Source organism: Oryctolagus cuniculus, chromosome 11 (assembly GCF_051225735.1).
Source record: "Oryctolagus cuniculus isolate XC-2025 breed Fujian yellow rabbit chromosome 11, ASM5122573v1, whole genome shotgun sequence".
Classification (NCBI taxonomy): domain Eukaryota; kingdom Metazoa; phylum Chordata; class Mammalia; order Lagomorpha; family Leporidae; genus Oryctolagus; species Oryctolagus cuniculus.
The window spans coordinates 23,694,322-23,706,924 of record NC_142877.1 but is presented as its reverse complement, the minus strand read 5'-3'; the positions used below and the strand labels follow the sequence as shown (position 1 = coordinate 23,706,924).

At 40.9% G+C, this 12,603-nt stretch overlaps 1 protein-coding gene across 4 annotated transcripts in view; it reads left to right on the top strand.

Annotated features, from left to right (window-relative positions):
- Nucleotides 1–12,603, top strand: part of ITCH (itchy E3 ubiquitin protein ligase) — a 125,853-nt gene that overhangs the window by 31,740 nt on the left and 81,510 nt on the right. For 3 of the 4 annotated variants that reach the window (XM_008256089.5, XM_089308096.1, XM_089308097.1), the window contains exons 3-6: nucleotides 724–814; nucleotides 5,820–5,961; nucleotides 10,940–11,064; nucleotides 11,992–12,129. In XM_008256089.5, the coding sequence (XP_008254311.3) occupies nucleotides 745–814; nucleotides 5,820–5,961; nucleotides 10,940–11,064; nucleotides 11,992–12,129 (475 nt within the window). In that variant the 5' untranslated portion in view covers nucleotides 724–744. The remainder of the gene's footprint in view (nucleotides 1–723; nucleotides 815–5,819; nucleotides 5,962–10,939; nucleotides 11,065–11,991; nucleotides 12,130–12,603) is intronic. The other variant, XM_051846160.3, reaches the window with a different exon arrangement.

The window sequence follows — 12,603 nt, the reverse complement described above, 5'->3', positions numbered from 1 at the left end:
GAGAGGCAGAGAGAGAGAGAGAGAGAGAGGTCTTTCATCCGCTGGTTCACTCCCCAAATGGTTGCAATGGCCAGAGTTGCTCTAATCCAAATCCAGGAGCCAGGAGCTCCTCTGGGTTTTTCCATGCGAATGGAGGGGCCCAAGGACTTGGGCCATCTTTTTCCTGCTTTCCCAGGACATAGCAGAGAGCTGAATCAGAAGTGGAACAGCTGGGACTTCAACTGACGCTCGCATGGGATGCTGGCACTGAAGGTGGTGGCTTTTCCCATTACGCCACAGTACTGGCCCCAAAAAACAAATACTAGGAAGTCATAAGACTGGAAGTTATCTTGAAGGGAGTGAATAGAGAGAAGAAAAGAGGGAATCAAGAACTGAGTCCTGGGATATGCCAACATAAAGAGAGTGGAGAAAAGCAAAAAAAAAAAAAAAAAAAAAAAAAAATTCAAAGGAGACTCATAAGGAACAATCAGTGATGTAGGACATACACCTGGAGAATGTGTCTTGGGAACTACACGGGAAAAGGAAAACCATTGAGGAAGGCATATTTCATTGTGTCTGATTTTGCCGATAGGTAGGATGAGTGCCAGAATTGAACTGTTAAGAAATGGGAAGGCTGATGGTTATTATGGGGCATTTCAGTAGGAAATGGTCAGATTAGAACTGTTAACATATTTTTAAATGGGAATTTTTTGACATTTATAGTGTTTTCTTTGCCATGTTCAGGTTTGCTGTTCTATCGGTGGTATGTCTGACAGTGGATCACAATTTGGTTCAATGGGTAGCCTGACCATGAAATCACAACTTCAGATCACTGGTAAGTCTTAAAAAGATCCAGTACTTCACTCCCCGCCCCTTCCCCCCAGATTAAAAAATAATCTGAAGAGAACAGTCTTTTTTTTTTTTTTTAAAGAGGGTTATTACATCGATTCCTTTTTTTTTTTTTTTTTTAATTTATTTGAAAAGCAAAGTAATGAAGAGAGGTAGAGACAGAGAGAGCTCTTCTATCCACTGATTAATTCCCCAGATGGCTGCAACAGCAGGGACTGGGCCAAGCTGAAGCCAGGAGCCATCTTCCAGGTCTCCCACATGAGTACAAGGGCTTAAAGCAGTTGGGCCATCCTCTACTGCTTTCCCAGGTGGATTAGCAGGGAGCTAGATCAGAAGTGGAGCAGCTGGGACTCGAACCGGCATCCATAAGGGATGCCAACATTGCAGACTGGGGCTCTAACCCACTGAACCACAGTGCCAGCCCTGAGAGCAGTCTTTAGAGACTGTTATATATCAAGTGCTGAATGAATATTTTCTGGAAGAATGAGTGAACCATATGTTTAGATATATAAACATTTTAATTTCAGTGTATTCTTGGATATTTTACAATTCCCTTTCCCCCAAACCCTGATTAAACATGGACACCTGGGGAATTGCTATTTGTTATTCTTTTTTCTTTTGTATTAACAGCTTTATTGAAATTGAATTCAAATCCCTTACAGTTTATCTGTCTGAAAGTCAGTGTTTGTTAGTACATTCACAGAGTTGTGCAGCCATCACCACAATCAATTTTAGAATGTTTTTATGACTTCAGAAAGAAACCTCATGCCATTTATTTATTTAGGACAGGCAGAGTTAGACAGTGAGAGAGAGAGACAGAGAGAAAGGTCTTCCTTCCGTTGGTTCACCCCCCAAATGGCCGCCATGGCTGGTGCGCTGCACGGATCCGAAGCCAGGAGCCAGGTGCTTCCTCCTGGTCTCCCATGTGGGTGCAGGGCCCAAGCACTTGGGCCATCCTCCACTGCCTTCCTGGGCCACAGCAGAGAGCTGGACTGGAAGAGGAGCAACCGGGACAGAATCCGGCGCCCCGGCCGGGACTAGAAGCCGGGGAGCTGGCGCCACAGGCGGAGGATTAGCCTAGAGAGCTGCGGTGCCGGCCCCTCAAGCCCATTAATAGTCACTATTTCTCCCAATTCTTTACAAACCAAGCAACCACTAATCTACTTTGTCTGTAGATTGGCTTATTTGGATCTCTCATATGAATGTGTATTTGTGGAAAGTAGGATTAAAATGTCCATTTGCTTGGTACAAAAAAAATTTTGAAATCCTTGAAATTTTTTTCATAATAAACAATTTTTACTGAGTTTTTGAAAACCTGTCATATAAATGGAATCATACACTCCTGTGTCCTCTTTCACTTAGCATAATGTTTCCAAAGTTTATCCATATTGTGGCCTATATTAGTACTTCATTTCTTTTTATTGTCTAGTACCATTTCATTGTATGAATATACTACTTGTTTGTCTGTTTGTAGTTGATGGATGTCTGAGTTATTTCTACCTTTTGGCTATCATGAATAATGTAATGAACATTAATTTACAAGCTTTTATGAGGACATATGTTTTCAGTTACTGAGTATGTTACAAGAACTGGAATTGCTAGGTCATAGAGTACCCATGTTTAGGATTTTGAAGAAATTGCAAATAATTTTAAAAGCAGCTGCCCTGTTTTCCTTTACCACTACCAAACATGGGGATTCCAGTTTCTCCACATGCTTGCCAGTGCTTGTTACCTGGCTTTTTATCACAGCCATCCTAGTGTGTGTGAAGTGACTTTCCTCTGTGGTTTTGACTTGCATTTGTCTGACCAATGATGTTGAGCACATTTTCATGTACTTGTTGGCTGTATATCTTTTTTTGAGAAATGACTTTTTAAATCCATTTGTTGCTATTGTTAGTTATTATCTGTTTGTTTCTTCTCCTAATCTTCCAGGTTAATATGCCACCTGATAAGTTTCATTCCTGCTCAAAAACTTTCTGTGCTTCTCTTTGACCTTGGTATAGAATTACATTCTCTTAAATTAAGAACTGTTACAACCTGGCTCCTTATTTGACTGTAGTTGCTGGGAAAGGTGGTGGTGTTTGAAGTGTGCTGCTATGTAAATATAGAGACTAGAAAAGGATTCTTCAGGACCTGTGCTGTGACGTAGAAGGTTGAGCCTCCACCTGAAGTGTCAGCATTCCTTATGGGCGCCATTTCCAGTCCCAGCTGCTCCACTTCTGATCCAACTCCCTGCTAATGTGCCTGATTAAGTAGCAGAGGAAGTTCAAGTTTTTGGGCCCCTGCTATCCACATGGATAGGCAAATGAAACCTCTGTCTCCTGGCTTCCATTTGGCCAGCCCTAGACATTGTGGCCATTTGGAGAGTAAACCAGTGGTAGATGGAAGATACCGCTCTCTCACTTGCTCTCTCTCTCTCTCTGTATGTAACTCTGACTTTCAAATAGATAAATATTTTTTTTTTTTTTAAGATTTAGTTATTTATTTTAAAGGTAGAATCACAAAGCGGCAGAGAAAGAGAGAGAGAGAGAGAGAATCTCCCATCTGCTGGTTCACTCCCCAACTGACTGCAACGGCTGGAGGTAGGCCAAACCGAAGCCAGGAGCCAGGAGTTTTGTCCAGGTCTTCTACATGGGTGCAGGGGCCTAAAGACTGAGCCGTCTTGTACTGCTTTCCCAGGCCATAGCAGAGAGCTAGATTGGAAGTGGAGCAGCTGGAACTTGAACCGGCGCCCATATGGGATGCCAGCACTGTAGGCAGTGGCTTCACCCACTAGGTATGCCACAGTGTCGGCTCCTAAATAGATAAATCTTAAAAAAAAAAAAAAAAAATCTCACTATAGTTAGAACAATTAATTGTATATTTCAAATATTACAAAGAAATTATAAGTGTTTGAGGTAATAGATGAATAGATGTACCTGTTACTGGGGCCAGCTCTGTGGCATAGCGGGTAAAGCCGCCTGGGGTGCCGGCATTACATATAGGTGCCAGTTCAAGTCCTGGCTATTCCACTTCCAGTCCAGCTCTCTGCTGTGGCCCGAGAAAGCAGTCGAAGATGGCCCAAGTCCTTGGCTCCTGCACCTGTGTGAGAGACCCAGAAGAAACTCCTGGCTCCTGCCTTTGGATCGGCGCAGCTCTGACCATTGTGGCCAGTTGGGGAGTGAACCAGCAGGTGGAAGACCCCCCCCCCCCCCCGCCTCTCCTTCTCTCTCTAACTCTTGACTTTCAAATAAATAAATAAATCTTTGGGGGAAAAAAAGATGATATACCTGTTACCCTGAACTAATTATCACCCATTGTATACATATATACATAAATACCCCATAAGTATTTTTATTTATGTGTTAATTTAAAATAAAATATATTAACAAAACGTTTGAATCCAAAAAAGCCACTGGGGGCTGATCATTTCTTTCAGTACTGCATTGTACTTTCTTCTAAGTTTAATTAATTTCAAAGGGCCATAAGAGGCCCAGAAACATAATGGCTTATGCATAATTCTTTGGGCTATTTCACCTTTTCTTAGCCAGAAACATATCTGCTGGTTTACTACCCAAATGGCTGTAACAACTGGAGTTGAGCCAATCTAAGAACTGGAGCCAGGAGTTTCTTCCAGGTCTCCAGTGTGGGTGCAGGGCCCAAAGACTTGGGCCATTTGTTGGTGCTTTCCCAAGCACATTATCAGGGAGCTGGATCAGAAGTGGAGCAGCTGGCACTCAAACCGGCGCCCGTGTGGGATGCCAGCACTGCGGGACAAGGCTTTAACCTGCTAGGCCACAGTGTGAACACCCCTGACTTTGTCTGATTTTTTTTTTTTTTTAAGATTTGTTTATTTATTTGAAAGTCACACAGAGAGAGGAGAGAGAGAGAGAGAGAGAGAGAGAGAGAGAGGTCTTCCATCCGATGGTTCACTCCCCAATTGGCTGCAACAGCCGGAGCTGTGCCAATCGGAAACCAGGAGTCAGGAGCTTTGTCCAGGTCTCCCACGTGGGTGCAGGGGCCCATGGACTTGGGCCATCTTCGACTGCTTTCCCAGGCCATAGCAGAGAGTTGGATCGGAAGAGGAGCAGCCGGGACTAGAACTGCTGCCCATATGAGATGCTAGTGTTTCAGGCCAGGGCTTTAACCTGCTGCGCAACAGTGCCGGCCCCTCTCTTTGTTTTTTTTTTTTTAAATTTAATTTATATTTTAGAAAGACAGACGGGCTGGCACTGTGGCATAGTGGGTAAAGCCACAGCCTGCAGTGCCAGCATCCTATATGGGCACTGATTCAAGTCCCGGCTGCTCCACTTCCAATCCAGCTCTCTGCTGTGGCCTGGGAAAGCAGTAGAAGATGGCCCAAGCCCTTGGGCTCCTGCACCCATGCGGGAGACCCAAAAGAAGCTTCTGGCTCCTGCCTAAAGACTGGTGCAGCTCTGGGCATTGGGGCCAGTTGAGGAGTGAACCAGCGGATGGAAGACCTCTTTCCCTCTTTCTCTGTCTGCCTCTGTCTCTCCACTCACTCAGTAACTCCAACTTGCAAATAAATAAATAAATCTTTTTTTTTTTTTTTTAAAGAAAGTTACGGAGAGAGAGAGAGAGAGAGATCTTCCATCCTCTGGTTCATTACCCAAATGGCCACAACAGCCAGAGCTGGGCCGATCTGAAGCCAGGAGCCAGCAGCTTTACCCGCTACACTACAGTGCTGGCCTTGTCCATGTACTTTTTAATGGACCCGAGTTCTGGGACTATTGATATTGACAGTGGGAATGAACTAATGAGAATTTTTGTATATGGTTTGGGGAAGTTCTGTGTTTATTTATTAGGGTGGGTGAATATAAAGGTAATAAATGAATGAGATTAGTAAATATTTGAGAACTAAATTGCTTTTCTGATTAGTGGTAATCCTTATGAAATTAAATCTACTTAATCTTTATAAAATTAATAAATTTGATTTGAAGACTGAATTAGCATCTCAAATATTGAAATGTTTTCCTTTTTGTTTTACATAGTCATCTCAGCCAAACTTAAGGAAAATAAAAAGAATTGGTTTGGACCAAGTCCTTATGTAGAAGTCACAGTTGATGGGCAGTCAAAGAAGACAGAAAAATGCAATAATACAAACAGTCCCAAATGGAAGCAACCCCTTACAGTGTAAGTTTGAAAGTATTTTTTACAGTATAGCATTTTATTTAGTCAGCAGAAATACAGCTTTTAAAAGTTTGTCATATATTTTCTTTCTCCTTTCCTTCTCATGTTCTTTCTTTTTTCCCTTTTCCTATGACTCCATCCTCTTATCTCCTATTTATTTCTCTGTTCTTCCAGTTTTTTTTTACCTTCTTCTTCAGTTGATTATGGTATCGACTGCTGCCACTGGACAGTAGCTGGGAGAGCCCATTTTCATGGACCTAGAAAGATTTGTAGCATTTTTTTTTTTAAGGTTTATTTATTTATTTGAAAGGCAGAGTAACAGAGTGCAAGATCTTCTGTCTGCTAGTTCACTCTCCAAATGATCCCAGTGGCCAGGACTGGGCCACGCTGAAACCAGGAACCAGGAACTGCATTTGGGTCTCCTACGTGTATGGCAGGGGCCCAAATACTTGGGCTATCTCTTGCTGCTTTCCCAGGCAAATTAACAGAAAGCTGATCAGAAGAGGAACAGCCTAGACTCCAACTGACACTCTGACATGGGATGCCAGTCGTCACAAGCTGCAGTTGAGCCTGCTGCATTAATTTTTTTATTAAAATAGAAGAAAAGAGTGCAGACAGTTGTTCTGTTAGTTGAGATCCCTGCATCCGATGTTGGAATGCCTGGGTTCAAAACTGGAGTCTGCTTCTGACTTCAGCTTCCTGCTAATGCAGAAAAATACTAATGACTTTAAAAGAAGTTTTATTTACAAATGATGAAGATTATACATTTGAAACTATAGGCTCCAGGCCAGCGCTGTGGCATAATGGATAAAGCTGTTGCCTGCAGTGCTGGCATCCCATATGGGCACTGGTTTGTATCCTGGGTCTCCACTTGTGATCCAGCTCTCTGCTATGGCCTGGGATAGCAGTACAAGATGGCCCAAGTCCCTGGGCCCCTGTACCCATGTGGGAGACCGGAAAAAGCTCCTGGTTATGGATTGGTACATTTCAGGCTGTTGCAACCACCTTAAATATGAGTGAACCAGCAGATTGAAGACCTCTCTCTCTGCCTCTGCCTCTTACTCTAACTCTACCTTCAAACAAATAAATAAATCTTATTTAAAAAAAAATAAAACATAGGGGAAACACAACAACAACAAAAAAAACTATAGGCTCTTCTCTGAATACAATATGTGCTTATATGTTTTGTTTTTAATCCTAGTAAATAAAAAAAATTATATGCTATATCTTTAAATGAATTCTTGAAGTTCTCAGGGTATCTTGATGTGCTTTATGAAGATTGTGAGCAAATGAAAATTTAAAATTTTACTGAAGATCACCTTAAGGCCCATTTGCTGAATTATTTTGATGTTCCTATATGTATTTGTTTTACAATAAATGTTTCTACTTTCCGCTGGTAGATTGAGTATAAATTAAATAATACATGATTAAAAAATTTAAAAAACAAGTGAAGCCGGCGCCGTGGCTCAATAGGCTAATCCTCCACCTTGCGGCGCCGGCACACCGGGTTCTAGTCCCGGTCGGGGCGCCGGATTCTGTCCCGGTTGCCCCTCTTCCAGGCCAGCTCTCTGCTATGGCCAGGGAGTGCAGTGGAGGATGGCCCAGGTGCTTGGGCCCTGCACCCCATGGGAGACCAGGAAAAAGCACCTGGATCCTGGCTCCTGCCATCGGATCAGCGCGGTGCGCCGGCTGCAGCGGCGGCCATTGGAGGGTGAACCAACGGCAAAGGAAGACCTTTCTCTCTGTCTCTCTCTCTCACTGTCCACTCTGCCTGTCAAAAAAAAAAAAAAAAAAAAAAAAAGTGAAATTTATCACACTTCTATAAAGAACAGAGACGTTCAGCTGAATAATATACTTAATGTTCATCTAGTTTTCACTAGCTGTGAATGTTTATCTATGCTCACTAGATAGCCACTTTAAGACTTAAGCTGTTAATTCTGTGAACTTCTTAGTGGTTTAAAAGTTAAGATAACAGAAATTCTCTGTGTAGTCCTATATGGTAGTACTGCCATTGAGCCCAGATATTTGGGGAACTAAGATCTGAAGTTCTTTTCCTGAATTTTTAACTTGCAACAGATTGGCCTATAATTTTTTTTAAAGATTTTATTTATTTATTTGAAAAGCAGAGTTACAGAGAGTCAGGGGTAGGGAGAAAGATCTTCCATCTGCTGGTGCACTCCGTGGATGGCCTCCACAGCCTGAGCTGCGCTGATCTGAAGCCAGGAGCCAGGAGCTTCCTCTGGGTGTCTCCCACGTGGGTGCAGGGGCCCAAGGACTTGGGCCATCTCCTACTGCTTTCCCAGGCCATTACAGAGAGCTGGATGGGAAGTGGAGCAGCTGGGACTCGAACCGGCGCCCATATGGGATGCTGGCACTGCAGGCTGTGGCTTTACCCACTACGCCACAGCATCAGCCCCTGGCCTATTATTTTAATACAGCCTCATTGCTGTGTAGCAGGCTTTTTAGACTGCTCTCTAGAACTGAAGTGAAGTAATTTAGATAAAACTTTGTATACTTTATGTACCTACTGTCATATTTAAAAACATGAAGTAGGTAAGGCATTGTGGCCTAGCTGGTTAAGCTGCCACTTGGGATATCTGCATACATCCCTAATCAGAGTTCTGGTTCATGTCCTAGCACCTCTTTTTCTAATCCAGCTTCCTGGGAGGCAGCAGAAGGTGGCTAAAGTGCTTTAGACTTCTGCCACCCATGTTAGGAGACCTGGTTGGAGTTCCTGGCTTCTGTCTTACAACCTATCCCAGATCCAGCAGGTGGAAGACTTCTCTTTCTCTCTTTTTCTCTCTTATTCTTTTTCTGTTGCTCTGCCTTTCAAAAAGATGCAAATAAACAAGAAGCAAATATTAAGAAACGTAAAGTGTTAAATTTATTTGCCTTTTATGTCTTGTGTGTTATGAATTCCCATTTGGTTAACAGAAATATTTTCTTTACTTTTTAAAAATATTTATTTATTAATTTGAAAGAGTTACACAGAGAAGGAGAGACAGAGACAGAGAGAGAGAGAGAGTTCTTCCACCCGCTGATTGACTTCCCAATTGGTCGCAACAGCCGGAGCTGCGTCAATCCAAAGCCAGGAGCTTCTTCTGGGTCTCCCACACAGATGCAGGAGCCCAAGGACTTGGGCCATCTTCGACTGCTTTCCCAGGTCATAGCAGAGAGCTGGATCAGAAGTAGAGCAGCCAGTATTTGAACCAGCACCCATATGGGATGCCTGCGCTGCAGGCGGCTGCTTTACTTGCTATGCCATATTGCTGGCTCCTTTTATTCTTTTTATTTATTTATTGCTGGGGCTTGAATGTAGGCACATGTATATGGAACGTAGGCATCCCAAGTGATATTTCAACTGCCAAGCCAAACACCTGATGTGGAATCCATGTGTTATTTTAAGAGAAACATCCATTGTGGTGTAGCAGGTTAAGCTGCAGCCAATCGAGTCCTGGCTGCTCCGATTCAGATCCAGCTCCCCGCTAATGCTATTGGGAAAGTAGCAAAGGACCTCCCAAGTGCTTCAGCCCCTGCATCCACATGGGAGACCAAGTAGAACTAGCTCCTGGCTCCTGGCTTCAGCCTAGTCCAGCTCTAGTGGATGGAAGACCTCTTTCTCTGTAACTCTGCCTTTCAAATAAATAAATTAAATCTTAAAAAAAAAATCCACAGTGTCTGAGAATTTTGAAAAGAAGGGAAATTTAAATGCACTGTACTGCTGAAAGAGATGGGGCTACAATGTTTGTTCAAACTACTTATCACTGTTCAGTGGTTGTAGAAATATGATGGACATAATAGACATAGGTACACCTCTAAAGAGTAGAGCATTTCTTTGGCTTCCAAAATTTGATCACCTGACGAGAATAAGGTATAGAGAAAATGCAAACATTTCTGGAAATTGTTTATAGCATTTAAACCATAGGATTATGGTAGATTATACATTTGCGGTGTTCCTATTTTTTCTAATTTTTCTTTGACTTTAAAACAGTCAGTATATTTTACGCAAGTTCAAATTTCCCAGATTGGGAAAATGCCATTAGAAAGAGCATTCTTTTTAAATAAATATTATTTACACATTTATTTGAGAGACAGAGGAGACCAATAGACAGAGCTCCTATTCATTGGTTCACATTCCCAAATGCCTGGAGGCTCAGAATTCAATCCAGGTCTCTCATGGGGGTGATAAAGACCCAACTACTAGAGCCATCATCTGCTGCCTCCCACAGTGCACATTGATTAGAATCTGTGGAGCCAGGACTTGAATCCTGGCACTCCAGTATCGAATGGGATGTCTGGGCATCCCAACAGCCATCCTAATTGCTAAATGTCAGCCCCATAGAGTATTATTTATTGGCATTTAACAAGGTATGAGTTAGTCTATATTTGATAGTTGTTATGGACACCTTGTATTAGTGTGAAGCTTGGTATCTGTAATCTCAAATCATCGTTAAGTGACTGAGGAACATTTAGTATAAATTTTAATAATAAACTTTTGTTCAGATTCCTGTTCTGCCATTTATTGACTCTGAGACCTTAGGTAATTTGCTTAACTGCTCTATCAGTTTTTACATCTGAAGATGAGAGATGATTGTAATCTGATAGGTTTATTATGAAAGTTAAATGAAATAAGCTCAAGTTAAGTACCTACCAGCTATAAAATAAGGATTGATTTGTAAATTCACTCTAAAAGAAAGCTAGTTTTCTAACAGTTTGTTGCTTGAAAAGCAGTTTTACTTTTGTTGACAGTATGTGCATGCAGTAGCGCCTGTAGTTCAACCAGATGTGAAAATGACCATGCAAGTGTGTAACCATCAGATTTTCATGAGGTTATAGAACATAGGCATATATTAGTATACACTAAACCATGAAGTGGTACATTAAGAAGGCTTTAGACATTAAAGCTTAATTGTACTTTATTTAGAAACCATTGTAATTTATAAGGCAAATAATATTTTCCCATTTTTTTTTTCACTTTTAGTATTGTTACCCCTGTGAGTAAATTACATTTTCGTGTGTGGAGTCACCAGACATTGAAATCTGATGTTTTATTGGGAACTGCTGCATTAGATATTTATGAAACCTTAAAGTCAAACAATATGAAACGTATGTATGTAAGAGTAACAGAAATCGTACTTAGCTACTTGTTTTTCTGGAAGAAATTTATATGCCAAACATTTTATATGACTCATGTTCTCTATCTGACTTTTAAGTTTATTTGGTTATAGGATCAACAAGATAAGAATTTTGAACTATTTAAAGCATTCTAAGTAACTTTGGTCATTCATTTTGAATCCAATATTTTTAGTAAACATTTATTCACTTTGTAAATTGATAGTATTAAAGTGATATATAGCCAATTATGGAAACTAAAACGTTTAGAGCAGAGATGAAGGAACAAATGCAGTCCCACTTCATAAAGACAAATACAAGTATGATTAGTATTTTGGCATTATGTTCCTTTCAAATACTTATTTTTAACATTTCCTCATTTTGGATGATTGCGGCTTTATTTACATGTATACTTATATACATCGTCAAGATTTCTAAATATTTGTAGCTTGCTTATTTTAATGTATTATGATTTTAAAGCAGGGATATTTTTCCTATTTTACTATCTAAAGCATACTTTTGAGCATTTTTTTTTCTCATTTAGGGCTTTATAGTATTCTTAAGTTATGTTTTCACTCAGTATGATTCAGGTGCATATTGCTGTATTGCAGGTAATGTTTGTTGTCATGCTAGCTCATTGTGTACTACAGCCTTATAAGGAATCTTTAAAAAAATAAGTGAAATGATAGAGATATTTAACATTTCACATTAGTTTTAAACATTAGTAAATACTGTTCTTTTTTTAAAAAAAGTACAGTGTTTTGGTGTCAGAAGGTCTCAAACATTCTGTGAAGTGTCATGTAACAATTTATATATTCATATACTCATGTACAATTTTTCCTGGTGTTAGATTTTAACAAGTTAAGGTGGCAGAAAGGAAGACAATGATCCATTATTTCCCCTGTAATTTTGTTCTTTCAGTTGAGGAGGTGGTTGTGACTTTGCAGCTTGTAGGTGACAAAGAGCCAACAGAGACAATCGGAGACTTATCAGTTTGTCTGGATGGGCTGCAATTAGATTCTGAGATTGTTACTAATGGTGAAACTACATGTTCAGAAAGTAAGTGATACTTTTTGCTTAAAATATTTAATGTTTATTATAAAATAACCACAGTAATGTGCTGTATATAATTATTGCTGTTTGGGGGCCAGGGCTGTGGTGTAGAAGTTTAAGCCTCCGCCTGCAACTCTGGCATCCCATATGGACGTTGGTTCCAGTCCTGGCTGCTCCACTTCCTATCCAGCTTTCTGCTAATGGCCTGGGAATGCAGTGGAGGATGGCCTTGGGTCCCTGCACCCACCTGGGACACCTGGATAGAGCTCCTTGCTCCTGGGTTCAGTCTGGTTTAACCTTGGCTATTACAGGCATTTGGGGAGTGAACAAGCAGATGGAAGATCTCTCCCTCTCTCTCTTTCTCTGTATCTCTGCCTTTCAAATAAATAAATCTTAAAAAAAAATGCTGTACCTTTTCAGATTAAGCAAATAATTTTATTTCTTTATTTGAAAACAGACTGATTTTTTGAGCATTTTTAG